The sequence below is a fragment of the Sphaerodactylus townsendi genome, linkage group LG04 (genome assembly GCF_021028975.2).
Source record: "Sphaerodactylus townsendi isolate TG3544 linkage group LG04, MPM_Stown_v2.3, whole genome shotgun sequence".
In the NCBI taxonomy this organism is placed as follows: Eukaryota; Metazoa; Chordata; class Lepidosauria; order Squamata; family Sphaerodactylidae; genus Sphaerodactylus; species Sphaerodactylus townsendi.
This window is the reverse complement of record NC_059428.1, coordinates 9,813,874-9,840,581: the sequence shown is the minus strand read 5'-3', so window position 1 is coordinate 9,840,581 and position 26,708 is coordinate 9,813,874. Positions and strand designations below refer to the sequence as shown.

General features: G+C 81.8%; 1 protein-coding gene across 1 annotated transcript in view; it reads left to right on the top strand.

The window, feature by feature from the left end:
• Positions 1-26,708, top strand: part of TENM4 (teneurin transmembrane protein 4) — a 116,538-nt gene that overhangs the window by 57,658 nt on the left and 32,172 nt on the right. Inside the window, exon 10 of the mRNA XM_048494008.1 lies at positions 5,503-5,523. Within this exon, the coding sequence (XP_048349965.1) occupies positions 5,503-5,523 (21 nt within the window). The remainder of the gene's footprint in view (positions 1-5,502; positions 5,524-26,708) is intronic.

Genomic DNA, 26,708 nt, shown 5'->3' with positions numbered 1-26,708 from the left:
GTCTACTTGAAAGGTCTGGCCTACGGGCATCTTTCAAACCCTGGCACGCTGTGGAGGGCACAACCACAAAATGGCCGCTGCACGAGGCGGTGCCAGCCACAGAAGGTTAAGGAGTGAGGTTATGCATACCCCTAGTGGTAGCCCCTTTCAGCATTTTAGGTAGATGCTGTGCTTAACGGAACCCCTTTTAAAATAAAAATATTGTTTAAAAATACTTTCTTGCCTGCACACGGCTTGCCAGAAGCAGTACTGGGCCAAAGCCTCACCCACCTTTTAAACCACTTGGGGGGTGCCAGGAAAGCTGTTGGTGGGCAGGGCAGTGCCCGTGGGCACCACATTGGGGAACGCTGGTCTAGTCAGACGGGCAGCAGCTCTTCAGGGCTTCAAGTAGAGATCTAATCTGGAGAACCGGGTTTGATTCCCAGCTCTTCCACCTGAGTGGCAGAGGCTTATCTGGTGAGCCAGATGTATTTCTGCACTCCTACATTCTTGCTGGGTGACCTTGGGCTAGTCACCGTTCTCTCAGGACTCTCTCAGCCCCACCTACCTCACCAGGTATCTGCTGTGGGGAGAGGAAGGGAAAGGAGCTTATAAGCCACCTTGAGTCTCCTTACAGGAGGGTAAGGTGGGGTATAAATACAAACTCCTTCTTCTTGTGGACTTTGAAGTTCAGCGTGCATTTTTCTTGCAGCTACCTGATGGGGCCAGCGTGGTATCGTGGTTAAGAATGGTGGAGTCTAATATAGAGAAATGAGTTTGATTCCTCACTCCTCCACCTGAGTGGCTAATACGGAGAACTAGGTTCGATTCCCCACTCCACCAGATAAGCCTCTGCCACTCAGGTGGAGGAGTGGGAATTCAAACCCAGTTCTCCAGATTAGAATCCACCTGCTCTTAACCACAACACCACCCTGGCTCCTAGCAAAAGTAGATTGGATTCGCAGGAGATGCTGCAGGTCAGTGGTCAGGTACATGCTTGGCAGGGCAGAAGGACTCAAGTTGTTCTGCTGGGTCTCTAGTTAGAACAGGTACTGGGCCTAAGAAAGCCCTCCTTCCAAGCCTCCGGAGATATGCTGTCAATCAGATTTTTATTTTATTTATTAAATTTAATATGCTCCCCCCTTTTGGGCTTGTAAAACATACATAGAAAACAATAAATAATATACATCCCACAAAAGCATGAAGAAGAGGAAGAAGAAGAAGAAGAAGAAGAAGAGGAAAAAGAAGAGGAAGAAGAAGAAGAGGAGGAGGAGGAGGAGGAGGAGTTTGGATTTATATCCCCCCTTTCTCTCCTGCAGGAGACTCAAAGGGGCTGACAATCTCCTTGCCCTTCCCCCCTCACAACAAACACCCTGTGAGGTAGGTGTGGCTGAGAGAGCTCCGAGAAGCTGTGACTAGCCCAAGGTCACCCAGCTGGTGTGTGTGGGAGTGCGCAGGCTAATCTGAATTCCCCAGATAAGCCTCCTCAGCTCAGGCGGCAGAGCTGGGAATCAAACCCGCTTCCTCCAGATTAGATACACGAGCTCTTAACCTCCTGCGCCGCTGCTGCTCCACCCACATGAACCACCCACGTGGCATCTGCACTGCAAATCTTTCAGTGTGGAACCCACCCCAGCGAGGGGATTGTAACTGATGTTGGTGGGTAAGCCTTCGATGTTAACCGTAGCTGCCTCAACCATATGGCTGGCTGGCGGAACGGCTCTGTCTTAGAGGTCCTGCAGAACTGCATTAAGTCCCGCAGGGCCCCGGTGTTCTCGTGCAGAGTTTTCCACCAGGCTGGGGCAAGCCAGATTTCCTGAGGGCTGGGGAACATCAGAGATTTGGAAATGGCTGATCAGTGTGCTTTTTTGGGGGGGGGGGCACCAGGTACCCCCCACCCGCCCAGGCTCCACGGGTCAAGACCCTGAATCAAGACTCCACAGATTCCAAAAAGGTCAACCCGATACCCTGAAGCCCACGACCGAACGACAAACTCCCTCCCACGATCCTTCCTACTTCTTCTGTGCTCCATTTCCCCAGATCCTGTCAAAGGGAAGCTGAGCTGACTTCCTGTCCAGCTTGCCCCGACTCGACAGCCATCTGCGGACCGAGGGTTGCAATTTTTTTGGCACAAATTGAGGGTTTAAAAAAAAACAAAAACAGTGCCTTTACAAAGAAGCATTCCCTTGGAGATGAACACCAGTTTCTCTATGGAGGATTGGTGGCCTGCATTGCAGGGGGTGGGGACAGAAACGATAACAAAGCAAGGTTTCAAAAAGATTGCCGCTAGGGGAGGTGTGTGACTTTTGCTCGCGGTTCCCTGTTTTTACCTGTAAAGAGTGAAACTTTTATCCCCCCCCCCCCAAAAAAAATTAAAATCAATCATAACAAATTATATAACGTGAAACTTGCAGCAAGGGGGGCGGACTTTGCTCAAGAATCCTGGAAGCGGCCTCGGTGTCGCCCTCCTGTGGCCGCTTTTTGAATCTCGTGCAGTAAAGCATCTGGTACCTTCCTACAAAACAAAGAGACACAGTGACCGGCAGAACACGCTTGGGTTTAACTTAAAGCCGACTGTAAGGCCCATTTTGCAGTACAGTTGCCAACCTCCAGGTGGGGCCTGGAGACAACCCCCTCCTCCCCCGAATTACAATTGATTTCCAGACTACAGAGATCCAATCTCCTGGATAAAACGGCTGGTTTGGAGTGTGAACTTTGTGCCGGGGTCCCCAACCATTTTGAGTCTGGGGGCACAATTCTGGCACAGAGCGGTGGGTTCAGCTACAGATTGGCTGCCTCAATATTTCAGGAAGAAGTTCTGTTTAACAGGAGGCCTTTTAAAAAGAGACTGTTGTCCGAAAACATTTTCTCGCAAACGTTCACCATAAGGTAGTGAACATCTTTGGGCTATGGTGGCAGCCATGACTGAATCGACTTTTAAAAAAATCTACGCAGCCAATCAAAACTCCAGTGGCCAATCGAAAGCCTCGCTGGGAAAAACCTCACTGGGCCCCACTCACTTCCTAAAAACGCTTGGTGGGTATCGGTAACAGTGTGGCCAGAAGCATATGGACTATATCAGCGGTTCTCAACCTGTGGGTCACAACCCCTTTGGGGATCGAACGACCCTTTCACAGGGGTCGCCTAAGACCATCGGAAAACACATATTTCCGATGGTCTTAGGAACCAAGACACAAATAATTTTATGGTTGGAGGTCACCACAATATGAGGAACTGTATTACAGGATCGTGGAATTAGGAAGGTTGAGAACCACTGGACTATAAGGACATGGGATCACCCATGTCCCCGGGCACAGGTCTCTTGGTTATGTGGAAGGGCGCCAGATGCCCCCCCCCCATGACCAAACGGCATGTGCCCCAGCCACACGCCCCCGAGCCCTGCCCCCAAGCATGGGGTGTGTGGAGGGGCGCCCGGAGAAGGAGTTGTCTCTGGGCGCCATTTCCCCCCGATATGCCTCTGGCCGTGGCACCACATCGGGGACCCCTGTTCTGTGCTATCATTCCATGCTGATATCCCACCCTTCGCTGGGCTCCACTCCAAAATCTTGAGGAATTATAACTCGCTGAGTTCCCTCCATACCTCAAACCCTGCCACGTCCATACTCCAACCCCACCCTCCAATCTCCAGGAATCTCCCACCCCCAGGGATGTTAACCCTAGTTTGTAAACCATTGGCTCCTCATGGTTCCACTCCCTCGATTCGACTTTGGCGTTTTCTTCCCGAGCAGGGAGTTTTCCACCAATTAAAGGGACTCAAAGAGAGAACGGCTTCTTGGTTCCCCCTTTTTTTGGAATACCGTCCCCTAGGAGTAGAGAGTGACTCATAGATGTAGGTAAGGGGGGGTTCTCGGGTTTGAAAAAAACCCCATTCATGTCCGAAGCTCCACCTACCCGTTTGTGGGTTTTAAAAATATTTTAGTGCTTTTCCGGTTTATGGCCTGCAGGGGGTGCATTGTTTGGGCTAGCAGCACCAAAATTTCAGGGATTGTTTGGGGGACTCTCCTGATGATACCACCCGGGTTTGGTGAGGTTTGGTTTAGGAGGTCCAAAGTTATGGACTCCCAAAGGGGGTGCCCCCATCCTCCATTGTTTCCAATGAGAGCTAATAGAAGATGGGGCTACACCTTTGAGGGTCCATAACTTTGGACCCCCTGAACCAAACCTGGGTGGTATCATTCGGAGAGACTCCTAAAGATACCCTGAAATTTTGGTGCTTCTAGCTCAGGGGTAGGGAACCTGCGGCTCTCCAGATGTTCAGGAACTACAATTCCCATCAGCCTCTTTCAGCATGGCCAATTGGCCATGCTGGTAGGGGCTGATGGGAATTGTAGTTCCTGAACATCTGGAGAGCCGCAGGTTCCCTACCCCTGTTCTAGCTTAACCATTGCACCCCTGACAGCAGGCACCCCCCAAATTTCCCCAGATTCTCCTTTTAAATTCACCCCCTTCAGCATGGATTTAAAGGGAGAATCTGAGGTCCTCAGTTTAGAAGAAGAAGAGTGGCCCCACCCCCAACCCCACCCCCCCTAAAAAAATCTATACTTACGTCCCTGGAGTGACTGTCTCCCTGAGGCCCTTCTGAACTAGGTTGAAGACCCATTTGTTACGAAGGGCCTTTCACTTACATTAACAGTGCAGTCTTAAACCTAATTCCATTGAAGTCAACAGGCTGAGGAAGGTGTAACTCTGCCCAGGATGGCACCAGCTACTACATATAACCAAATGCAGCCCTAAATAAAACCATCCAGCTGCCTCCTGAAGATCGGAAGTCCTGTTGTATAATAACGGGGCTGCCACCAAAAAGGCCCTGCGGTGAGCTTCTTTGATTGATGGGACAGTCTGGAGGTCTTGTCCCTGTCATCTTAATTCCTGGGAAGGAACGTAGGGGAGAAGACAGAAGCCATGTAGGGCTCCTTGCTTTTGGGGAAGAGTGCCATCAGACCTTTTACGGCAGAGTGCAAAGTTCACGGATTTTGGTCATGGGCTGGGTGGCCCATGTATTTGTCATGGCATGATATTCAGGAGGGTTTGTGGGGGAGGGGCTGTGGGGAATGACAGTGTGACTGCTCCTGAGATTTGCATGATCGTCCCGAAGGACGAGGAAGTCTTGTCCGGAGAAATGAAGTGTACAGGTGGAAGCAAATCGTGGGGGAATAGGCAAGCTTGGAAGACCACTGTACCCCCCACGAGACTCACCACCGCAAATCAAACAGCAGCCAAAATACAACTTTCCCGTTGACGGGCAGGAGCGTCCACATCCGTTCTCTGACAAGTAATCTCCCGTGTGAAATGTGTCAGTGTCGGGCTTGTTAAGTCTTTATTTATGATTGCCGACTGCTTTATGGCGCAGTTGTTACCGTCAAGTTTTCAGCCTGCTAATCGTGCTGGGAGCTCAGCCACTAACCCTGTCTCTGCTCCTCTCCCTCCCTCCCTTCCTCCCTCCCTCTCTCTTTCTGTCTCTCTCTCTCTCGACTCCCTTCTGCTTTCCTGCTCTACTGTCAGAAATAAAGATTTCAGACATAGGTAAGCCAACCAGGGAAGAATTTTCACTTTCTCTCCCTGCTCCTTTCTTTCTTATCCTTTTTTTAAAAAAAATAATGGTATCAGGTCAAGGTGGGAGGGGTTGCTTGCTGCACTTCATGGAATTTGCTGGACTATCCTGGGTGGGTGGGGGGGGGGGGAATGTTGCATCAGAATTTTGCAACCAAGTTGTTGTAGGACATAGGTGTCAAACTCGCGGCCCTCCAGATGTTATGGACTACAGTCCCCGTCATCCCCTGCCAGCACATTGCTGGCAGGGGATGATGGGAACTGAAGTCCATAACATCTGGAGGGCTGTGAGTTTCACACCTATGTTGTAGGAGGTCGAGACATCTTACGTCATAGGTGTCAAACTCGCGGCCCTCCAGATGTTATGGACTACAGTTTCCGTCATCCCCTGCCAGCACATTGCTGGTAGGGGATGAAGAACGAAGTCCATATGAGTTTCACACCTAGGCCCGATAAATTCGAGACATCTTACCATAGGTGTCGCCAGCGGCCCTCAGATGTTATGGACTACGGTCCCGTCATCCCCTGCCAGCATTGCTGGCGGGGATGAACTTCGATCCGCAACATCTGAAGGGCTGTGAGTTTCACACCTATGTTGTCGGAGGTCGAGACATCTTACGTCATAGGTGTCAAACTCGCGGCCCTCCAGATGTTATGGACTACAGTTTCCGTCATCCCCTGCCAGCACATTGCTGGTAGGGGATGATGGGAACTGTAGTCCATAACATCTGAAGGGCTGTGAGTTTCACACCTATGTTGTCGGAGGTCGAGACATCTTACGTCATAGGTGTCAAACTCGTGGCCCTCCAGATGTTATGGACTACAGTTCCCGTCATCCCCTGCCAGCATCGTGCTGGTAGGGGATGATGGGAACTGTAGTCCATAACATCTGGAGAGCCGCGAGTTTGACACCTGTGTCTTATGTTGAAGAACAACAGTCCCATTTTCGAAGGCTTTCGTGGCTGGACTCAACCAGTTGTGGTGGGCTTTCCGGGCCGTGTGGCCATGGTCTGGTACATCTTGTTCCTAACATTTTGCCTGCATCTGTGGCTGGCATCTTCAGAGGTGTATCACAGAGAGAAGACACCGCTGCCTGCCTTGACTCAATCAATAGGCCTATCGAGCTGCGGCTGGGGAAATGGGCAGCCCAAAATGGCACCCCTCGCAGCCAGAATGTCACTTCCTGTTCCGTAAACCAAAGTGATGTTACCACACTCCATGGTGGTTTAGGAACCAACCCAAACTCTGTAGCGAAAACCATAGAGTTTTGAGTCGAATTCTAGAGCATCCCAGGTTGAAGTGACATCACTTCTGGTTGTATAGCCAGAATGTTGTTAGAGTGAGTCTTCCTCCCTCCCTACTATACCAAGCACTCATCCTCACAACCATAAAACCAGATAATATTGCAAGGGGTAACAGGGTCTGGCCCCCATGTTCTGAGGTAAATATGAAACCTCAGAGCTCTCAGAAATCTGTAACTCCCAACCACAGTGGCTGGATAGAGGTGTCAGTTGGTTCCTCACACTTGTTTAAATCACCTCCGAGGCCTTCTCCAATCTGAAGATAAGGCCTGCCAAAAAGTGCTATGAATGTCCTGAGGCGAACGAGGTATGAGGGAATGTCACCGTGCAGTTATTAATGCCTCGCTCTGCCCACCTCCGGTGATTACAAGCGGCTCAGCCCGCCGCCTGACATTCAGCCCGGCTGTGCTGATGATACCGGCGTGCACCAGGGCCTGATCAAAATGGATGGCAGATTCCCACAGGGCACCTGGAGTAGATGCCACTCGCTCAGGTTGAGTGACGTGCAGGTAAATGAAATAATACCCTGCCAGTTGGCTGTCGCTGGAAAGCAATACAGATGGAGCCCGGCCTGCCAGGCTGAGTCGTCAGGGGGGGGGGGGGTGTGGGGGCGGGGGGTGGTGGGGGGGGGGGGGGGTGGGGGGGGGGGGGGGGGGGGGGGGGGGGGGGTTGGGGGGGGGGGCGGGGGGGGGGGGGGGGCTGGGGGGGGGGGGGTGTGGGGGGGGAGGGGGGTGGGGGGGGGGGGGGGTGGGGGGGGGGGGGGGGGGTGTGTGGGGGGGGTGTGGGGGGTGGGTGGGGGGGGGGGGGGGGGGGGGGGGGGGGGGGGGGGTGGGGGGGGGGGGGGGTGGGGGGGTGGGTGTGGGGGGGGGGGGGGGTGGGGGGGGGGGGGGGGGGGGGGGGGGGGGGGTGGGGGGGGGGGGGGGTGGGGGGGGGGGGGGGTGGGGGGGGGGGGGGGTGGGGGGGGGGGGGGGTGGGGGGGGGGGGGGGTGGGGGGGGGGGGGGGTGGGGGGGGGGGGGGGTGGGGGGGGGGGGGGGTGGGGGGGGGGGGGGGTGGGGGGGGGGGGGGGTGGGGGGGGGGGGGGGTGGGGGGGGGGGGGGGTGGGGGGGGGGGGGGGTGGGGGGGGGGGGGGGTGGGGGGGGGGGGGGGTGGGGGGGGGGGGGGGTGGGGGGGGGGGGGGGTGGGGGGGGGGGGGGGTGGGGGGGGGGGGGGGTGGGGGGGGGGGGGGGTGGGGGGGGGGGGGGGTGGGGGGGGGGGGGGGTGGGGGGGGGGGGGGGTGGGGGGGGGGGGGGGTGGGGGGGGGGGGGGGTGGGGGGGGGGGGGGGTGGGGGGGGGGGGGGGTGGGGGGGGGGGGGGGTGGGGGGGGGGGGGGGTGGGGGGGGGGGGGGGTGGGGGGGGGGGGGGGTGGGGGGGGGGGGGGGTGGGGGGGGGGGGGGGTGGGGGGGGGGGGGGGTGGGGGGGGGGGGGGGTGGGGGGGGGGGGGGGTGGGGGGGGGGGGGGGTGGGGGGGGGGGGGGGTGGGGGGGGGGGGGGGTGGGGGGGGGGGGGGGTGGGGGGGGGGGGGGGTGGGGGGGGGGGGGGGTGGGGGGGGGGGGGGGTGGGGGGGGGGGGGGGTGGGGGGGGGGGGGGGTGGGGGGGGGGGGGGGTGGGGGGGGGGGGGGGTGGGGGGGGGGGGGGGTGGGGGGGGGGGGGGGTGGGGGGGGGGGGGGGTGGGGGGGGGGGGGGGTGGGGGGGGGGGGGGGTGGGGGGGGGGGGGGGTGGGGGGGGGGGGGGGTGGGGGGGGGGGGGGGTGGGGGGGGGGGGGGGTGGGGGGGGGGGGGGGTGGGGGGGGGGGGGGGTGGGGGGGGGGGGGGGTGGGGGGGGGGGGGGGTGGGGGGGGGGGGGGGTGGGGGGGGGGGGGGGTGGGGGGGGGGGGGGGTGGGGGGGGGGGGGGGTGGGGGGGGGGGGGGGTGGGGGGGGGGGGGGGTGGGGGGGGGGGGGGGTGGGGGGGGGGGGGGGTGGGGGGGGGGGGGGGTGGGGGGGGGGGGGGGTGGGGGGGGGGGGGGGTGGGGGGGGGGGGGGGTGGGGGGGGGGGGGGGTGGGGGGGGGGGGGGGTGGGGGGGGGGGGGGGTGGGGGGGGGGGGGGGTGGGGGGGGGGGGGGGTGGGGGGGGGGGGGGGTGGGGGGGGGGGGGGGTGGGGGGGGGGGGGGGTGGGGGGGGGGGGGGGTGGGGGGGGGGGGGGGTGGGGGGGGGGGGGGGTGGGGGGGGGGGGGGGTGGGGGGGGGGGGGGGTGGGGGGGGGGGGGGGTGGGGGGGGGGGGGGGTGGGGGGGGGGGGGGGTGGGGGGGGGGGGGGGTGGGGGGGGGGGGGGGTGGGGGGGGGGGGGGGTGGGGGGGGGGGGGGGTGGGGGGGGGGGGGGGTGGGGGGGGGGGGGGGTGGGGGGGGGGGGGGGTGGGGGGGGGGGGGGGTGGGGGGGGGGGGGGGTGGGGGGGGGGGGGGGTGGGGGGGGGGGGGGGTGGGGGGGGGGGGGGGTGGGGGGGGGGGGGGGTGGGGGGGGGGGGGGGTGGGGGGGGGGGGGGGTGGGGGGGGGGGGGGGTGGGGGGGGGGGGGGGTGGGGGGGGGGGGGGGTGGGGGGGGGGGGGGGTGGGGGGGGGGGGGGGTGGGGGGGGGGGGGGGTGGGGGGGGGGGGGGGTGGGGGGGGGGGGGGGTGGGGGGGGGGGGGGGTGGGGGGGGGGGGGGGTGGGGGGGGGGGGGGGTGGGGGGGGGGGGGGGTGGGGGGGGGGGGGGGTGGGGGGGGGGGGGGGTGGGGGGGGGGGGGGGTGGGGGGGGGGGGGGGTGGGGGGGGGGGGGGGTGGGGGGGGGGGGGGGTGGGGGGGGGGGGGGGTGGGGGGGGGGGGGGGTGGGGGGGGGGGGGGGTGGGGGGGGGGGGGGGTGGGGGGGGGGGGGGGTGGGGGGGGGGGGGGGTGGGGGGGGGGGGGGGTGGGGGGGGGGGGGGGTGGGGGGGGGGGGGGGTGGGGGGGGGGGGGGGTGGGGGGGGGGGGGGGTGGGGGGGGGGGGGGGTGGGGGGGGGGGGGGGTGGGGGGGGGGGGGGGTGGGGGGGGGGGGGGGTGGGGGGGGGGGGGGGTGGGGGGGGGGGGGGGTGGGGGGGGGGGGGGGTGGGGGGGGGGGGGGGTGGGGGGGGGGGGGGGTGGGGGGGGGGGGGGGTGGGGGGGGGGGGGGGTGGGGGGGGGGGGGGGTGGGGGGGGGGGGGGGTGGGGGGGGGGGGGGGTGGGGGGGGGGGGGGGTGGGGGGGGGGGGGGGTGGGGGGGGGGGGGGGTGGGGGGGGGGGGGGGTGGGGGGGGGGGGGGGTGGGGGGGGGGGGGGGTGGGGGGGGGGGGGGGTGGGGGGGGGGGGGGGTGGGGGGGGGGGGGGGTGGGGGGGGGGGGGGGTGGGGGGGGGGGGGGGTGGGGGGGGGGGGGGGTGGGGGGGGGGGGGGGTGGGGGGGGGGGGGGGTGGGGGGGGGGGGGGGTGGGGGGGGGGGGGGGTGGGGGGGGGGGGGGGTGGGGGGGGGGGGGGGTGGGGGGGGGGGGGGGTGGGGGGGGGGGGGGGTGGGGGGGGGGGGGGGTGGGGGGGGGGGGGGGTGGGGGGGGGGGGGGGTGGGGGGGGGGGGGGGTGGGGGGGGGGGGGGGTGGGGGGGGGGGGGGGTGGGGGGGGGGGGGGGTGGGGGGGGGGGGGGGTGGGGGGGGGGGGGGGTGGGGGGGGGGGGGGGTGGGGGGGGGGGGGGGTGGGGGGGGGGGGGGGTGGGGGGGGGGGGGGGTGGGGGGGGGGGGGGGTGGGGGGGGGGGGGGGTGGGGGGGGGGGGGGGTGGGGGGGGGGGGGGGTGGGGGGGGGGGGGGGTGGGGGGGGGGGGGGGTGGGGGGGGGGGGGGGTGGGGGGGGGGGGGGGTGGGGGGGGGGGGGGGTGGGGGGGGGGGGGGGTGGGGGGGGGGGGGGGTGGGGGGGGGGGGGGGTGGGGGGGGGGGGGGGTGGGGGGGGGGGGGGGTGGGGGGGGGGGGGGGTGGGGGGGGGGGGGGGTGGGGGGGGGGGGGGGTGGGGGGGGGGGGGGGTGGGGGGGGGGGGGGGTGGGGGGGGGGGGGGGTGGGGGGGGGGGGGGGTGGGGGGGGGGGGGGGTGGGGGGGGGGGGGGGTGGGGGGGGGGGGGGGTGGGGGGGGGGGGGGGTGGGGGGGGGGGGGGGTGGGGGGGGGGGGGGGTGGGGGGGGGGGGGGGTGGGGGGGGGGGGGGGTGGGGGGGGGGGGGGGTGGGGGGGGGGGGGGGTGGGGGGGGGGGGGGGTGGGGGGGGGGGGGGGTGGGGGGGGGGGGGGGTGGGGGGGGGGGGGGGTGGGGGGGGGGGGGGGTGGGGGGGGGGGGGGGTGGGGGGGGGGGGGGGTGGGGGGGGGGGGGGGTGGGGGGGGGGGGGGGTGGGGGGGGGGGGGGGTGGGGGGGGGGGGGGGTGGGGGGGGGGGGGGGTGGGGGGGGGGGGGGGTGGGGGGGGGGGGGGGTGGGGGGGGGGGGGGGTGGGGGGGGGGGGGGGTGGGGGGGGGGGGGGGTGGGGGGGGGGGGGGGTGGGGGGGGGGGGGGGTGGGGGGGGGGGGGGGTGGGGGGGGGGGGGGGTGGGGGGGGGGGGGGGTGGGGGGGGGGGGGGGTGGGGGGGGGGGGGGGTGGGGGGGGGGGGGGGTGGGGGGGGGGGGGGGTGGGGGGGGGGGGGGGTGGGGGGGGGGGGGGGTGGGGGGGGGGGGGGGTGGGGGGGGGGGGGGGTGGGGGGGGGGGGGGGTGGGGGGGGGGGGGGGTGGGGGGGGGGGGGGGTGGGGGGGGGGGGGGGTGGGGGGGGGGGGGGGTGGGGGGGGGGGGGGGTGGGGGGGGGGGGGGGTGGGGGGGGGGGGGGGTGGGGGGGGGGGGGGGTGGGGGGGGGGGGGGGTGGGGGGGGGGGGGGGTGGGGGGGGGGGGGGGTGGGGGGGGGGGGGGGTGGGGGGGGGGGGGGGTGGGGGGGGGGGGGGGTGGGGGGGGGGGGGGGTGGGGGGGGGGGGGGGTGGGGGGGGGGGGGGGTGGGGGGGGGGGGGGGTGGGGGGGGGGGGGGGTGGGGGGGGGGGGGGGTGGGGGGGGGGGGGGGTGGGGGGGGGGGGGGGTGGGGGGGGGGGGGGGTGGGGGGGGGGGGGGGTGGGGGGGGGGGGGGGTGGGGGGGGGGGGGGGTGGGGGGGGGGGGGGGTGGGGGGGGGGGGGGGTGGGGGGGGGGGGGGGTGGGGGGGGGGGGGGGTGGGGGGGGGGGGGGGTGGGGGGGGGGGGGGGTGGGGGGGGGGGGGGGTGGGGGGGGGGGGGGGTGGGGGGGGGGGGGGGTGGGGGGGGGGGGGGGTGGGGGGGGGGGGGGGTGGGGGGGGGGGGGGGTGGGGGGGGGGGGGGGTGGGGGGGGGGGGGGGTGGGGGGGGGGGGGGGTGGGGGGGGGGGGGGGTGGGGGGGGGGGGGGGTGGGGGGGGGGGGGGGTGGGGGGGGGGGGGGGTGGGGGGGGGGGGGGGTGGGGGGGGGGGGGGGTGGGGGGGGGGGGGGGTGGGGGGGGGGGGGGGTGGGGGGGGGGGGGGGTGGGGGGGGGGGGGGGTGGGGGGGGGGGGGGGTGGGGGGGGGGGGGGGTGGGGGGGGGGGGGGGTGGGGGGGGGGGGGGGTGGGGGGGGGGGGGGGTGGGGGGGGGGGGGGGTGGGGGGGGGGGGGGGTGGGGGGGGGGGGGGGTGGGGGGGGGGGGGGGTGGGGGGGGGGGGGGGTGGGGGGGGGGGGGGGTGGGGGGGGGGGGGGGTGGGGGGGGGGGGGGGTGGGGGGGGGGGGGGGTGGGGGGGGGGGGGGGTGGGGGGGGGGGGGGGTGGGGGGGGGGGGGGGTGGGGGGGGGGGGGGGTGGGGGGGGGGGGGGGTGGGGGGGGGGGGGGGTGGGGGGGGGGGGGGGTGGGGGGGGGGGGGGGTGGGGGGGGGGGGGGGTGGGGGGGGGGGGGGGTGGGGGGGGGGGGGGGTGGGGGGGGGGGGGGGTGGGGGGGGGGGGGGGTGGGGGGGGGGGGGGGTGGGGGGGGGGGGGGGTGGGGGGGGGGGGGGGTGGGGGGGGGGGGGGGTGGGGGGGGGGGGGGGTGGGGGGGGGGGGGGGTGGGGGGGGGGGGGGGTGGGGGGGGGGGGGGGTGGGGGGGGGGGGGGGTGGGGGGGGGGGGGGGTGGGGGGGGGGGGGGGTGGGGGGGGGGGGGGGTGGGGGGGGGGGGGGGTGGGGGGGGGGGGGGGTGGGGGGGGGGGGGGGTGGGGGGGGGGGGGGGTGGGGGGGGGGGGGGGTGGGGGGGGGGGGGGGTGGGGGGGGGGGGGGGTGGGGGGGGGGGGGGGTGGGGGGGGGGGGGGGTGGGGGGGGGGGGGGGTGGGGGGGGGGGGGGGTGGGGGGGGGGGGGGGTGGGGGGGGGGGGGGGTGGGGGGGGGGGGGGGTGGGGGGGGGGGGGGGTGGGGGGGGGGGGGGGTGGGGGGGGGGGGGGGTGGGGGGGGGGGGGGGTGGGGGGGGGGGGGGGTGGGGGGGGGGGGGGGTGGGGGGGGGGGGGGGTGGGGGGGGGGGGGGGTGGGGGGGGGGGGGGGTGGGGGGGGGGGGGGGTGGGGGGGGGGGGGGGTGGGGGGGGGGGGGGGTGGGGGGGGGGGGGGGTGGGGGGGGGGGGGGGTGGGGGGGGGGGGGGGTGGGGGGGGGGGGGGGTGGGGGGGGGGGGGGGTGGGGGGGGGGGGGGGTGGGGGGGGGGGGGGGTGGGGGGGGGGGGGGGTGGGGGGGGGGGGGGGTGGGGGGGGGGGGGGGTGGGGGGGGGGGGGGGTGGGGGGGGGGGGGGGTGGGGGGGGGGGGGGGTGGGGGGGGGGGGGGGTGGGGGGGGGGGGGGGTGGGGGGGGGGGGGGGTGGGGGGGGGGGGGGGTGGGGGGGGGGGGGGGTGGGGGGGGGGGGGGGTGGGGGGGGGGGGGGGTGGGGGGGGGGGGGGGTGGGGGGGGGGGGGGGTGGGGGGGGGGGGGGGTGGGGGGGGGGGGGGGTGGGGGGGGGGGGGGGTGGGGGGGGGGGGGGGTGGGGGGGGGGGGGGGTGGGGGGGGGGGGGGGTGGGGGGGGGGGGGGGTGGGGGGGGGGGGGGGTGGGGGGGGGGGGGGGTGGGGGGGGGGGGGGGTGGGGGGGGGGGGGGGTGGGGGGGGGGGGGGGTGGGGGGGGGGGGGGGTGGGGGGGGGGGGGGGTGGGGGGGGGGGGGGGTGGGGGGGGGGGGGGGTGGGGGGGGGGGGGGGTGGGGGGGGGGGGGGGTGGGGGGGGGGGGGGGTGGGGGGGGGGGGGGGTGGGGGGGGGGGGGGGTGGGGGGGGGGGGGGGTGGGGGGGGGGGGGGGTGGGGGGGGGGGGGGGTGGGGGGGGGGGGGGGTGGGGGGGGGGGGGGGTGGGGGGGGGGGGGGGTGGGGGGGGGGGGGGGTGGGGGGGGGGGGGGGTGGGGGGGGGGGGGGGTGGGGGGGGGGGGGGGTGGGGGGGGGGGGGGGTGGGGGGGGGGGGGGGTGGGGGGGGGGGGGGGTGGGGGGGGGGGGGGGTGGGGGGGGGGGGGGGTGGGGGGGGGGGGGGGTGGGGGGGGGGGGGGGTGGGGGGGGGGGGGGGTGGGGGGGGGGGGGGGTGGGGGGGGGGGGGGGTGGGGGGGGGGGGGGGTGGGGGGGGGGGGGGGTGGGGGGGGGGGGGGGTGGGGGGGGGGGGGGGTGGGGGGGGGGGGGGGTGGGGGGGGGGGGGGGTGGGGGGGGGGGGGGGTGGGGGGGGGGGGGGGTGGGGGGGGGGGGGGGTGGGGGGGGGGGGGGGTGGGGGGGGGGGGGGGTGGGGGGGGGGGGGGGTGGGGGGGGGGGGGGGTGGGGGGGGGGGGGGGTGGGGGGGGGGGGGGGTGGGGGGGGGGGGGGGTGGGGGGGGGGGGGGGTGGGGGGGGGGGGGGGTGGGGGGGGGGGGGGGTGGGGGGGGGGGGGGGTGGGGGGGGGGGGGGGTGGGGGGGGGGGGGGGTGGGGGGGGGGGGGGGTGGGGGGGGGGGGGGGTGGGGGGGGGGGGGGGTGGGGGGGGGGGGGGGTGGGGGGGGGGGGGGGTGGGGGGGGGGGGGGGTGGGGGGGGGGGGGGGTGGGGGGGGGGGGGGGTGGGGGGGGGGGGGGGTGGGGGGGGGGGGGGGTGGGGGGGGGGGGGGGTGGGGGGGGGGGGGGGTGGGGGGGGGGGGGGGTGGGGGGGGGGGGGGGTGGGGGGGGGGGGGGGTGGGGGGGGGGGGGGGTGGGGGGGGGGGGGGGTGGGGGGGGGGGGGGGTGGGGGGGGGGGGGGGTGGGGGGGGGGGGGGGTGGGGGGGGGGGGGGGTGGGGGGGGGGGGGGGTGGGGGGGGGGGGGGGTGGGGGGGGGGGGGGGTGGGGGGGGGGGGGGGTGGGGGGGGGGGGGGGTGGGGGGGGGGGGGGGTGGGGGGGGGGGGGGGTGGGGGGGGGGGGGGGTGGGGGGGGGGGGGGGTGGGGGGGGGGGGGGGTGGGGGGGGGGGGGGGTGGGGGGGGGGGGGGGTGGGGGGGGGGGGGGGTGGGGGGGGGGGGGGGTGGGGGGGGGGGGGGGTGGGGGGGGGGGGGGGTGGGGGGGGGGGGGGGTGGGGGGGGGGGGGGGTGGGGGGGGGGGGGGGTGGGGGGGGGGGGGGGTGGGGGGGGGGGGGGGTGGGGGGGGGGGGGGGTGGGGGGGGGGGGGGGTGGGGGGGGGGGGGGGTGGGGGGGGGGGGGGGTGGGGGGGGGGGGGGGTGGGGGGGGGGGGGGGTGGGGGGGGGGGGGGGTGGGGGGGGGGGGGGGTGGGGGGGGGGGGGGGTGGGGGGGGGGGGGGGTGGGGGGGGGGGGGGGTGGGGGGGGGGGGGGGTGGGGGGGGGGGGGGGTGGGGGGGGGGGGGGGTGGGGGGGGGGGGGGGTGGGGGGGGGGGGGGGTGGGGGGGGGGGGGGGTGGGGGGGGGGGGGGGTGGGGGGGGGGGGGGGTGGGGGGGGGGGGGGGTGGGGGGGGGGGGGGGTGGGGGGGGGGGGGGGTGGGGGGGGGGGGGGGTGGGGGGGGGGGGGGGTGGGGGGGGGGGGGGGTGGGGGGGGGGGGGGGTGGGGGGGGGGGGGGGTGGGGGGGGGGGGGGGTGGGGGGGGGGGGGGGTGGGGGGGGGGGGGGGTGGGGGGGGGGGGGGGTGGGGGGGGGGGGGGGTGGGGGGGGGGGGGGGTGGGGGGGGGGGGGGGTGGGGGGGGGGGGGGGTGGGGGGGGGGGGGGGTGGGGGGGGGGGGGGGTGGGGGGGGGGGGGGGTGGGGGGGGGGGGGGGTGGGGGGGGGGGGGGGTGGGGGGGGGGGGGGGTGGGGGGGGGGGGGGGTGGGGGGGGGGGGGGGTGGGGGGGGGGGGGGGTGGGGGGGGGGGGGGGTGGGGGGGGGGGGGGGTGGGGGGGGGGGGGGGTGGGGGGGGGGGGGGGTGGGGGGGGGGGGGGGTGGGGGGGGGGGGGGGTGGGGGGGGGGGGGGGTGGGGGGGGGGGGGGGTGGGGGGGGGGGGGGGTGGGGGGGGGGGGGGGTGGGGGGGGGGGGGGGTGGGGGGGGGGGGGGGTGGGGGGGGGGGGGGGTGGGGGGGGGGGGGGGTGGGGGGGGGGGGGGGTGGGGGGGGGGGGGGGTGGGGGGGGGGGGGGGTGGGGGGGGGGGGGGGTGGGGGGGGGGGGGGGTGGGGGGGGGGGGGGGTGGGGGGGGGGGGGGGTGGGGGGGGGGGGGGGTGGGGGGGGGGGGGGGTGGGGGGGGGGGGGGGTGGGGGGGGGGGGGGGTGGGGGGGGGGGGGGGTGGGGGGGGGGGGGGGTGGGGGGGGGGGGGGGTGGGGGGGGGGGGGGGTGGGGGGGGGGGGGGGTGGGGGGGGGGGGGGGTGGGGGGGGGGGGGGGTGGGGGGGGGGGGGGGTGGGGGGGGGGGGGGGTGGGGGGGGGGGGGGGTGGGGGGGGGGGGGGGTGGGGGGGGGGGGGGGTGGGGGGGGGGGGGGGTGGGGGGGGGGGGGGGTGGGGGGGGGGGGGGGTGGGGGGGGGGGGGGGTGGGGGGGGGGGGGGGTGGGGGGGGGGGGGGGTGGGGGGGGGGGGGGGTGGGGGGGGGGGGGGGTGGGGGGGGGGGGGGGTGGGGGGGGGGGGGGGTGGGGGGGGGGGGGGGTGGGGGGGGGGGGGGGTGGGGGGGGGGGGGGGTGGGGGGGGGGGGGGGTGGGGGGGGGGGGGGGTGGGGGGGGGGGGGGGTGGGGGGGGGGGGGGGTGGGGGGGGGGGGGGGTGGGGGGGGGGGGGGGTGGGGGGGGGGGGGGGTGGGGGGGGGGGGGGGTGGGGGGGGGGGGGGGTGGGGGGGGGGGGGGGTGGGGGGGGGGGGGGGTGGGGGGGGGGGGGGGTGGGGGGGGGGGGGGGTGGGGGGGGGGGGGGGTGGGGGGGGGGGGGGGTGGGGGGGGGGGGGGGTGGGGGGGGGGGGGGGTGGGGGGGGGGGGGGGTGGGGGGGGGGGGGGGTGGGGGGGGGGGGGGGTGGGGGGGGGGGGGGGTGGGGGGGGGGGGGGGTGGGGGGGGGGGGGGGTGGGGGGGGGGGGGGGTGGGGGGGGGGGGGGGTGGGGGGGGGGGGGGGTGGGGGGGGGGGGGGGTGGGGGGGGGGGGGGGTGGGGGGGGGGGGGGGTGGGGGGGGGGGGGGGTGGGGGGGGGGGGGGGTGGGGGGGGGGGGGGGTGGGGGGGGGGGGGGGTGGGGGGGGGGGGGGGTGGGGGGGGGGGGGGGTGGGGGGGGGGGGGGGTGGGGGGGGGGGGGGGTGGGGGGGGGGGGGGGTGGGGGGGGGGGGGGGTGGGGGGGGGGGGGGGTGGGGGGGGGGGGGGGTGGGGGGGGGGGGGGGTGGGGGGGGGGGGGGGTGGGGGGGGGGGGGGGTGGGGGGGGGGGGGGGTGGGGGGGGGGGGGGGTGGGGGGGGGGGGGGGTGGGGGGGGGGGGGGGTGGGGGGGGGGGGGGGTGGGGGGGGGGGGGGGTGGGGGGGGGGGGGGGTGGGGGGGGGGGGGGGTGGGGGGGGGGGGGGGTGGGGGGGGGGGGGGGTGGGGGGGGGGGGGGGTGGGGGGGGGGGGGGGTGGGGGGGGGGGGGGGTGGGGGGGGGGGGGGGTGGGGGGGGGGGGGGGTGGGGGGGGGGGGGGGTGGGGGGGGGGGGGGGTGGGGGGGGGGGGGGGTGGGGGGGGGGGGGGGTGGGGGGGGGGGGGGGTGGGGGGGGGGGGGGGTGGGGGGGGGGGGGGGTGGGGGGGGGGGGGGGTGGGGGGGGGGGGGGGTGGGGGGGGGGGGGGGTGGGGGGGGGGGGGGGTGGGGGGGGGGGGGGGTGGGGGGGGGGGGGGGTGGGGGGGGGGGGGGGTGGGGGGGGGGGGGGGTGGGGGGGGGGGGGGGTGGGGGGGGGGGGGGGTGGGGGGGGGGGGGGGTGGGGGGGGGGGGGGGTGGGGGGGGGGGGGGGTGGGGGGGGGGGGGGGTGGGGGGGGGGGGGGGTGGGGGGGGGGGGGGGTGGGGGGGGGGGGGGGTGGGGGGGGGGGGGGGTGGGGGGGGGGGGGGGTGGGGGGGGGGGGGGGTGGGGGGGGGGGGGGGTGGGGGGGGGGGGGGGTGGGGGGGGGGGGGGGTGGGGGGGGGGGGGGGTGGGGGGGGGGGGGGGTGGGGGGGGGGGGGGGTGGGGGGGGGGGGGGGTGGGGGGGGGGGGGGGTGGGGGGGGGGGGGGGTGGGGGGGGGGGGGGGTGGGGGGGGGGGGGGGTGGGGGGGGGGGGGGGTGGGGGGGGGGGGGGGTGGGGGGGGGGGGGGGTGGGGGGGGGGGGGGGTGGGGGGGGGGGGGGGTGGGGGGGGGGGGGGGTGGGGGGGGGGGGGGGTGGGGGGGGGGGGGGGTGGGGGGGGGGGGGGGTGGGGGGGGGGGGGGGTGGGGGGGGGGGGGGGTGGGGGGGGGGGGGGGTGGGGGGGGGGGGGGGTGGGGGGGGGGGGGGGTGGGGGGGGGGGGGGGTGGGGGGGGGGGGGGGTGGGGGGGGGGGGGGGTGGGGGGGGGGGGGGGTGGGGGGGGGGGGGGGTGGGGGGGGGGGGGGGTGGGGGGGGGGGGGGGTGGGGGGGGGGGGGGGTGGGGGGGGGGGGGGGTGGGGGGGGGGGGGGGTGGGGGGGGGGGGGGGTGGGGGGGGGGGGGGGTGGGGGGGGGGGGGGGTGGGGGGGGGGGGGGGTGGGGGGGGGGGGGGGTGGGGGGGGGGGGGGGTGGGGGGGGGGGGGGGTGGGGGGGGGGGGGGGTGGGGGGGGGGGGGGGTGGGGGGGGGGGGGGGTGGGGGGGGGGGGGGGTGGGGGGGGGGGGGGGTGGGGGGGGGGGGGGGTGGGGGGGGGGGGGGGTGGGGGGGGGGGGGGGTGGGGGGGGGGGGGGGTGGGGGGGGGGGGGGGTGGGGGGGGGGGGGGGTGGGGGGGGGGGGGGGTGGGGGGGGGGGGGGGTGGGGGGGGGGGGGGGTGGGGGGGGGGGGGGGTGGGGGGGGGGGGGGGTGGGGGGGGGGGGGGGTGGGGGGGGGGGGGGGTGGGGGGGGGGGGGGGTGGGGGGGGGGGGGGGTGGGGGGGGGGGGGGGTGGGGGGGGGGGGGGGTGGGGGGGGGGGGGGGTGGGGGGGGGGGGGGGTGGGGGGGGGGGGGGGTGGGGGGGGGGGGGGGTGGGGGGGGGGGGGGGTGGGGGGGGGGGGGGGTGGGGGGGGGGGGGGGTGGGGGGGGGGGGGGGTGGGGGGGGGGGGGGGTGGGGGGGGGGGGGGGTGGGGGGGGGGGGGGGTGGGGGGGGGGGGGGGTGGGGGGGGGGGGGGGTGGGGGGGGGGGGGGGTGGGGGGGGGGGGGGGTGGGGGGGGGGGGGGGTGGGGGGGGGGGGGGGTGGGGGGGGGGGGGGGTGGGGGGGGGGGGGGGTGGGGGGGGGGGGGGGTGGGGGGGGGGGGGGGTGGGGGGGGGGGGGGGTGGGGGGGGGGGGGGGTGGGGGGGGGGGGGGGTGGGGGGGGGGGGGGGTGGGGGGGGGGGGGGGTGGGGGGGGGGGGGGGTGGGGGGGGGGGGGGGTGGGGGGGGGGGGGGGTGGGGGGGGGGGGGGGTGGGGGGGGGGGGGGGTGGGGGGGGGGGGGGGTGGGGGGGGGGGGGGGTGGGGGGGGGGGGGGGTGGGGGGGGGGGGGGGTGGGGGGGGGGGGGGGTGGGGGGGGGGGGGGGTGGGGGGGGGGGGGGGTGGGGGGGGGGGGGGGTGGGGGGGGGGGGGGGTGGGGGGGGGGGGGGGTGGGGGGGGGGGGGGGTGGGGGGGGGGGGGGGTGGGGGGGGGGGGGGGTGGGGGGGGGGGGGGGTGGGGGGGGGGGGGGGTGGGGGGGGGGGGGGGTGGGGGGGGGGGGGGGTGGGGGGGGGGGGGGGTGGGGGGGGGGGGGGGTGGGGGGGGGGGGGGGTGGGGGGGGGGGGGGGTGGGGGGGGGGGGGGGTGGGGGGGGGGGGGGGTGGGGGGGGGGGGGGGTGGGGGGGGGGGGGGGTGGGGGGGGGGGGGGGTGGGGGGGGGGGGGGGTGGGGGGGGGGGGGGGTGGGGGGGGGGGGGGGTGGGGGGGGGGGGGGGTGGGGGGGGGGGGGGGTGGGGGGGGGGGGGGGTGGGGGGGGGGGGGGGTGGGGGGGGGGGGGGGTGGGGGGGGGGGGGGGTGGGGGGGGGGGGGGGTGGGGGGGGGGGGGGGTGGGGGGGGGGGGGGGTGGGGGGGGGGGGGGGTGGGGGGGGGGGGGGGTGGGGGGGGGGGGGGGTGGGGGGGGGGGGGGGTGGGGGGGGGGGGGGGTGGGGGGGGGGGGGGGTGGGGGGGGGGGGGGGTGGGGGGGGGGGGGGGTGGGGGGGGGGGGGGGTGGGGGGGGGGGGGGGTGGGGGGGGGGGGGGGTGGGGGGGGGGGGGGGTGGGGGGGGGGGGGGGTGGGGGGGGGGGGGGGTGGGGGGGGGGGGGGGTGGGGGGGGGGGGGGGTGGGGGGGGGGGGGGGTGGGGGGGGGGGGGGGTGGGGGGGGGGGGGGGTGGGGGGGGGGGGGGGTGGGGGGGGGGGGGGGTGGGGGGGGGGGGGGGTGGGGGGGGGGGGGGGTGGGGGGGGGGGGGGGTGGGGGGGGGGGGGGGTGGGGGGGGGGGGGGGTGGGGGGGGGGGGGGGTGGGGGGGGGGGGGGGTGGGGGGGGGGGGGGGTGGGGGGGGGGGGGGGTGGGGGGGGGGGGGGGTGGGGGGGGGGGGGGGTGGGGGGGGGGGGGGGTGGGGGGGGGGGGGGGTGGGGGGGGGGGGGGGTGGGGGGGGGGGGGGGTGGGGGGGGGGGGGGGTGGGGGGGGGGGGGGGTGGGGGGGGGGGGGGGTGGGGGGGGGGGGGGGTGGGGGGGGGGGGGGGTGGGGGGGGGGGGGGGTGGGGGGGGGGGGGGGTGGGGGGGGGGGGGGGTGGGGGGGGGGGGGGGTGGGGGGGGGGGGGGGTGGGGGGGGGGGGGGGTGGGGGGGGGGGGGGGTGGGGGGGGGGGGGGGTGGGGGGGGGGGGGGGTGGGGGGGGGGGGGGGTGGGGGGGGGGGGGGGTGGGGGGGGGGGGGGGTGGGGGGGGGGGGGGGTGGGGGGGGGGGGGGGTGGGGGGGGGGGGGGGTGGGGGGGGGGGGGGGTGGGGGGGGGGGGGGGTGGGGGGGGGGGGGGGTGGGGGGGGGGGGGGGTGGGGGGGGGGGGGGGTGGGGGGGGGGGGGGGTGGGGGGGGGGGGGGGTGGGGGGGGGGGGGGGTGGGGGGGGGGGGGGGTGGGGGGGGGGGGGGGTGGGGGGGGGGGGGGGTGGGGGGGGGGGGGGGTGGGGGGGGGGGGGGGTGGGGGGGGGGGGGGGTGGGGGGGGGGGGGGGTGGGGGGGGGGGGGGGTGGGGGGGGGGGGGGGTGGGGGGGGGGGGGGGTGGGGGGGGGGGGGGGTGGGGGGGGGGGGGGGTGGGGGGGGGGGGGGGTGGGGGGGGGGGGGGGTGGGGGGGGGGGGGGGTGGGGGGGGGGGGGGGTGGGGGGGGGGGGGGGTGGGGGGGGGGGGGGGTGGGGGGGGGGGGGGGTGGGGGGGGGGGGGGGTGGGGGGGGGGGGGGGTGGGGGGGGGGGGGGGTGGGGGGGGGGGGGGGTGGGGGGGGGGGGGGGTGGGGGGGGGGGGGGGTGGGGGGGGGGGGGGGTGGGGGGGGGGGGGGGTGGGGGGGGGGGGGGGTGGGGGGGGGGGGGGGTGGGGGGGGGGGGGGGTGGGGGGGGGGGGGGGTGGGGGGGGGGGGGGGTGGGGGGGGGGGGGGGTGGGGGGGGGGGGGGGTGGGGGGGGGGGGGGGTGGGGGGGGGGGGGGGTGGGGGGGGGGGGGGGTGGGGGGGGGGGGGGGTGGGGGGGGGGGGGGGTGGGGGGGGGGGGGGGTGGGGGGGGGGGGGGGTGGGGGGGGGGGGGGGTGGGGGGGGGGGGGGGTGGGGGGGGGGGGGGGTGGGGGGGGGGGGGGGTGGGGGGGGGGGGGGGTGGGGGGGGGGGGGGGTGGGGGGGGGGGGGGGTGGGGGGGGGGGGGGGTGGGGGGGGGGGGGGGTGGGGGGGGGGGGGGGTGGGGGGGGGGGGGGGTGGGGGGGGGGGGGGGTGGGGGGGGGGGGGGGTGGGGGGGGGGGGGGGTGGGGGGGGGGGGGGGTGGGGGGGGGGGGGGGTGGGGGGGGGGGGGGGTGGGGGGGGGGGGGGGTGGGGGGGGGGGGGGGTGGGGGGGGGGGGGGGTGGGGGGGGGGGGGGGTGGGGGGGGGGGGGGGTGGGGGGGGGGGGGGGTGGGGGGGGGGGGGGGTGGGGGGGGGGGGGGGTGGGGGGGGGGGGGGGTGGGGGGGGGGGGGGGTGGGGGGGGGGGGGGGTGGGGGGGGGGGGGGGTGGGGGGGGGGGGGGGTGGGGGGGGGGGGGGGTGGGGGGGGGGGGGGGTGGGGGGGGGGGGGGGTGGGGGGGGGGGGGGGTGGGGGGGGGGGGGGGTGGGGGGGGGGGGGGGTGGGGGGGGGGGGGGGTGGGGGGGGGGGGGGGTGGGGGGGGGGGGGGGTGGGGGGGGGGGGGGGTGGGGGGGGGGGGGGGTGGGGGGGGGGGGGGGTGGGGGGGGGGGGGGGTGGGGGGGGGGGGGGGTGGGGGGGGGGGGGGGTGGGGGGGGGGGGGGGTGGGGGGGGGGGGGGGTGGGGGGGGGGGGGGGTGGGGGGGGGGGGGGGTGGGGGGGGGGGGGGGTGGGGGGGGGGGGGGGTGGGGGGGGGGGGGGGTGGGGGGGGGGGGGGGTGGGGGGGGGGGGGGGTGGGGGGGGGGGGGGGTGGGGGGGGGGGGGGGTGGGGGGGGGGGGGGGTGGGGGGGGGGGGGGGTGGGGGGGGGGGGGGGTGGGGGGGGGGGGGGGTGGGGGGGGGGGGGGGTGGGGGGGGGGGGGGGTGGGGGGGGGGGGGGGTGGGGGGGGGGGGGGGTGGGGGGGGGGGGGGGTGGGGGGGGGGGGGGGTGGGGGGGGGGGGGGGTGGGGGGGGGGGGGGGTGGGGGGGGGGGGGGGTGGGGGGGGGGGGGGGTGGGGGGGGGGGGGGGTGGGGGGGGGGGGGGGTGGGGGGGGGGGGGGGTGGGGGGGGGGGGGGGTGGGGGGGGGGGGGGGTGGGGGGGGGGGGGGGTGGGGGGGGGGGGGGGTGGGGGGGGGGGGGGGTGGGGGGGGGGGGGGGTGGGGGGGGGGGGGGGTGGGGGGGGGGGGGGGTGGGGGGGGGGGGGGGTGGGGGGGGGGGGGGGTGGGGGGGGGGGGGGGTGGGGGGGGGGGGGGGTGGGGGGGGGGGGGGGTGGGGGGGGGGGGGGGTGGGGGGGGGGGGGGGTGGGGGGGGGGGGGGGTGGGGGGGGGGGGGGGTGGGGGGGGGGGGGGGTGGGGGGGGGGGGGGGTGGGGGGGGGGGGGGGTGGGGGGGGGGGGGGGTGGGGGGGGGGGGGGGTGGGGGGGGGGGGGGGTGGGGGGGGGGGGGGGTGGGGGGGGGGGGGGGTGGGGGGGGGGGGGGGTGGGGGGGGGGGGGGGTGGGGGGGGGGGGGGGTGGGGGGGGGGGGGGGTGGGGGGGGGGGGGGGTGGGGGGGGGGGGGGGTGGGGGGGGGGGGGGGTGGGGGGGGGGGGGGGTGGGGGGGGGGGGGGGTGGGGGGGGGGGGGGGTGGGGGGGGGGGGGGGTGGGGGGGGGGGGGGGTGGGGGGGGGGGGGGGTGGGGGGGGGGGGGGGTGGGGGGGGGGGGGGGTGGGGGGGGGGGGGGGTGGGGGGGGGGGGGGGTGGGGGGGGGGGGGGGTGGGGGGGGGGGGGGGTGGGGGGGGGGGGGGGTGGGGGGGGGGGGGGGTGGGGGGGGGGGGGGGTGGGGGGGGGGGGGGGTGGGGGGGGGGGGGGGTGGGGGGGGGGGGGGGTGGGGGGGGGGGGGGGTGGGGGGGGGGGGGGGTGGGGGGGGGGGGGGGTGGGGGGGGGGGGGGGTGGGGGGGGGGGGGGGTGGGGGGGGGGGGGGGTGGGGGGGGGGGGGGGTGGGGGGGGGGGGGGGTGGGGGGGGGGGGGGGTGGGGGGGGGGGGGGGTGGGGGGGGGGGGGGGTGGGGGGGGGGGGGGGTGGGGGGGGGGGGGGGTGGGGGGGGGGGGGGGTGGGGGGGGGGGGGGGTGGGGGGGGGGGGGGGTGGGGGGGGGGGGGGGTGGGGGGGGGGGGGGGTGGGGGGGGGGGGGGGTGGGGGGGGGGGGGGGTGGGGGGGGGGGGGGGTGGGGGGGGGGGGGGGTGGGGGGGGGGGGGGGTGGGGGGGGGGGGGGGTGGGGGGGGGGGGGGGTGGGGGGGGGGGGGGGTGGGGGGGGGGGGGGGTGGGGGGGGGGGGGGGTGGGGGGGGGGGGGGGTGGGGGGGGGGGGGGGTGGGGGGGGGGGGGGGTGGGGGGGGGGGGGGGTGGGGGGGGGGGGGGGTGGGGGGGGGGGGGGGTGGGGGGGGGGGGGGGTGGGGGGGGGGGGGGGTGGGGGGGGGGGGGGGTGGGGGGGGGGGGGGGTGGGGGGGGGGGGGGGTGGGGGGGGGGGGGGGTGGGGGGGGGGGGGGGTGGGGGGGGGGGGGGGTGGGGGGGGGGGGGGGTGGGGGGGGGGGGGGGTGGGGGGGGGGGGGGGTGGGGGGGGGGGGGGGTGGGGGGGGGGGGGGGTGGGGGGGGGGGGGGGTGGGGGGGGGGGGGGGTGGGGGGGGGGGGGGGTGGGGGGGGGGGGGGGTGGGGGGGGGGGGGGGTGGGGGGGGGGGGGGGTGGGGGGGGGGGGGGGTGGGGGGGGGGGGGGGTGGGGGGGGGGGGGGGTGGGGGGGGGGGGGGGTGGGGGGGGGGGGGGGTGGGGGGGGGGGGGGGTGGGGGGGGGGGGGGGTGGGGGGGGGGGGGGGTGGGGGGGGGGGGGGGTGGGGGGGGGGGGGGGTGGGGGGGGGGGGGGGTGGGGGGGGGGGGGGGTGGGGGGGGGGGGGGGTGGGGGGGGGGGGGGGTGGGGGGGGGGGGGGGTGGGGGGGGGGGGGGGTGGGGGGGGGGGGGGGTGGGGGGGGGGGGGGGTGGGGGGGGGGGGGGGTGGGGGGGGGGGGGGGTGGGGGGGGGGGGGGGTGGGGGGGGGGGGGGGTGGGGGGGGGGGGGGGTGGGGGGGGGGGGGGGTGGGGGGGGGGGGGGGTGGGGGGGGGGGGGGGTGGGGGGGGGGGGGGGTGGGGGGGGGGGGGGGTGGGGGGGGGGGGGGGTGGGGGGGGGGGGGGGTGGGGGGGGGGGGGGGTGGGGGGGGGGGGGGGTGGGGGGGGGGGGGGGTGGGGGGGGGGGGGGGTGGGGGGGGGGGGGGGTGGGGGGGGGGGGGGGTGGGGGGGGGGGGGGGTGGGGGGGGGGGGGGGTGGGGGGGGGGGGGGGTGGGGGGGGGGGGGGGTGGGGGGGGGGGGGGGTGGGGGGGGGGGGGGGTGGGGGGGGGGGGGGGTGGGGGGGGGGGGGGGTGGGGGGGGGGGGGGGTGGGGGGGGGGGGGGGTGGGGGGGGGGGGGGGTGGGGGGGGGGGGGGGTGGGGGGGGGGGGGGGTGGGGGGGGGGGGGGGTGGGGGGGGGGGGGGGTGGGGGGGGGGGGGGGTGGGGGGGGGGGGGGGTGGGGGGGGGGGGGGGTGGGGGGGGGGGGGGGTGGGGGGGGGGGGGGGTGGGGGGGGGGGGGGGTGGGGGGGGGGGGGGGTGGGGGGGGGGGGGGGTGGGGGGGGGGGGGGGTGGGGGGGGGGGGGGGTGGGGGGGGGGGGGGGTGGGGGGGGGGGGGGGTGGGGGGGGGGGGGGGTGGGGGGGGGGGGGGGTGGGGGGGGGGGGGGGTGGGGGGGGGGGGGGGTGGGGGGGGGGGGGGGTGGGGGGGGGGGGGGGTGGGGGGGGGGGGGGGTGGGGGGGGGGGGGGGTGGGGGGGGGGGGGGGTGGGGGGGGGGGGGGGTGGGGGGGGGGGGGGGTGGGGGGGGGGGGGGGTGGGGGGGGGGGGGGGTGGGGGGGGGGGGGGGTGGGGGGGGGGGGGGGTGGGGGGGGGGGGGGGTGGGGGGGGGGGGGGGTGGGGGGGGGGGGGGGTGGGGGGGGGGGGGGGTGGGGGGGGGGGGGGGTGGGGGGGGGGGGGGGTGGGGGGGGGGGGGGGTGGGGGGGGGGGGGGGTGGGGGGGGGGGGGGGTGGGGGGGGGGGGGGGTGGGGGGGGGGGGGGGTGGGGGGGGGGGGGGGTGGGGGGGGGGGGGGGTGGGGGGGGGGGGGGGTGGGGGGGGGGGGGGGTGGGGGGGGGGGGGGGTGGGGGGGGGGGGGGGTGGGGGGGGGGGGGGGTGGGGGGGGGGGGGGGTGGGGGGGGGGGGGGGTGGGGGGGGGGGGGGGTGGGGGGGGGGGGGGGTGGGGGGGGGGGGGGGTGGGGGGGGGGGGGGGTGGGGGGGGGGGGGGGTGGGGGGGGGGGGGGGTGGGGGGGGGGGGGGGTGGGGGGGGGGGGGGGTGGGGG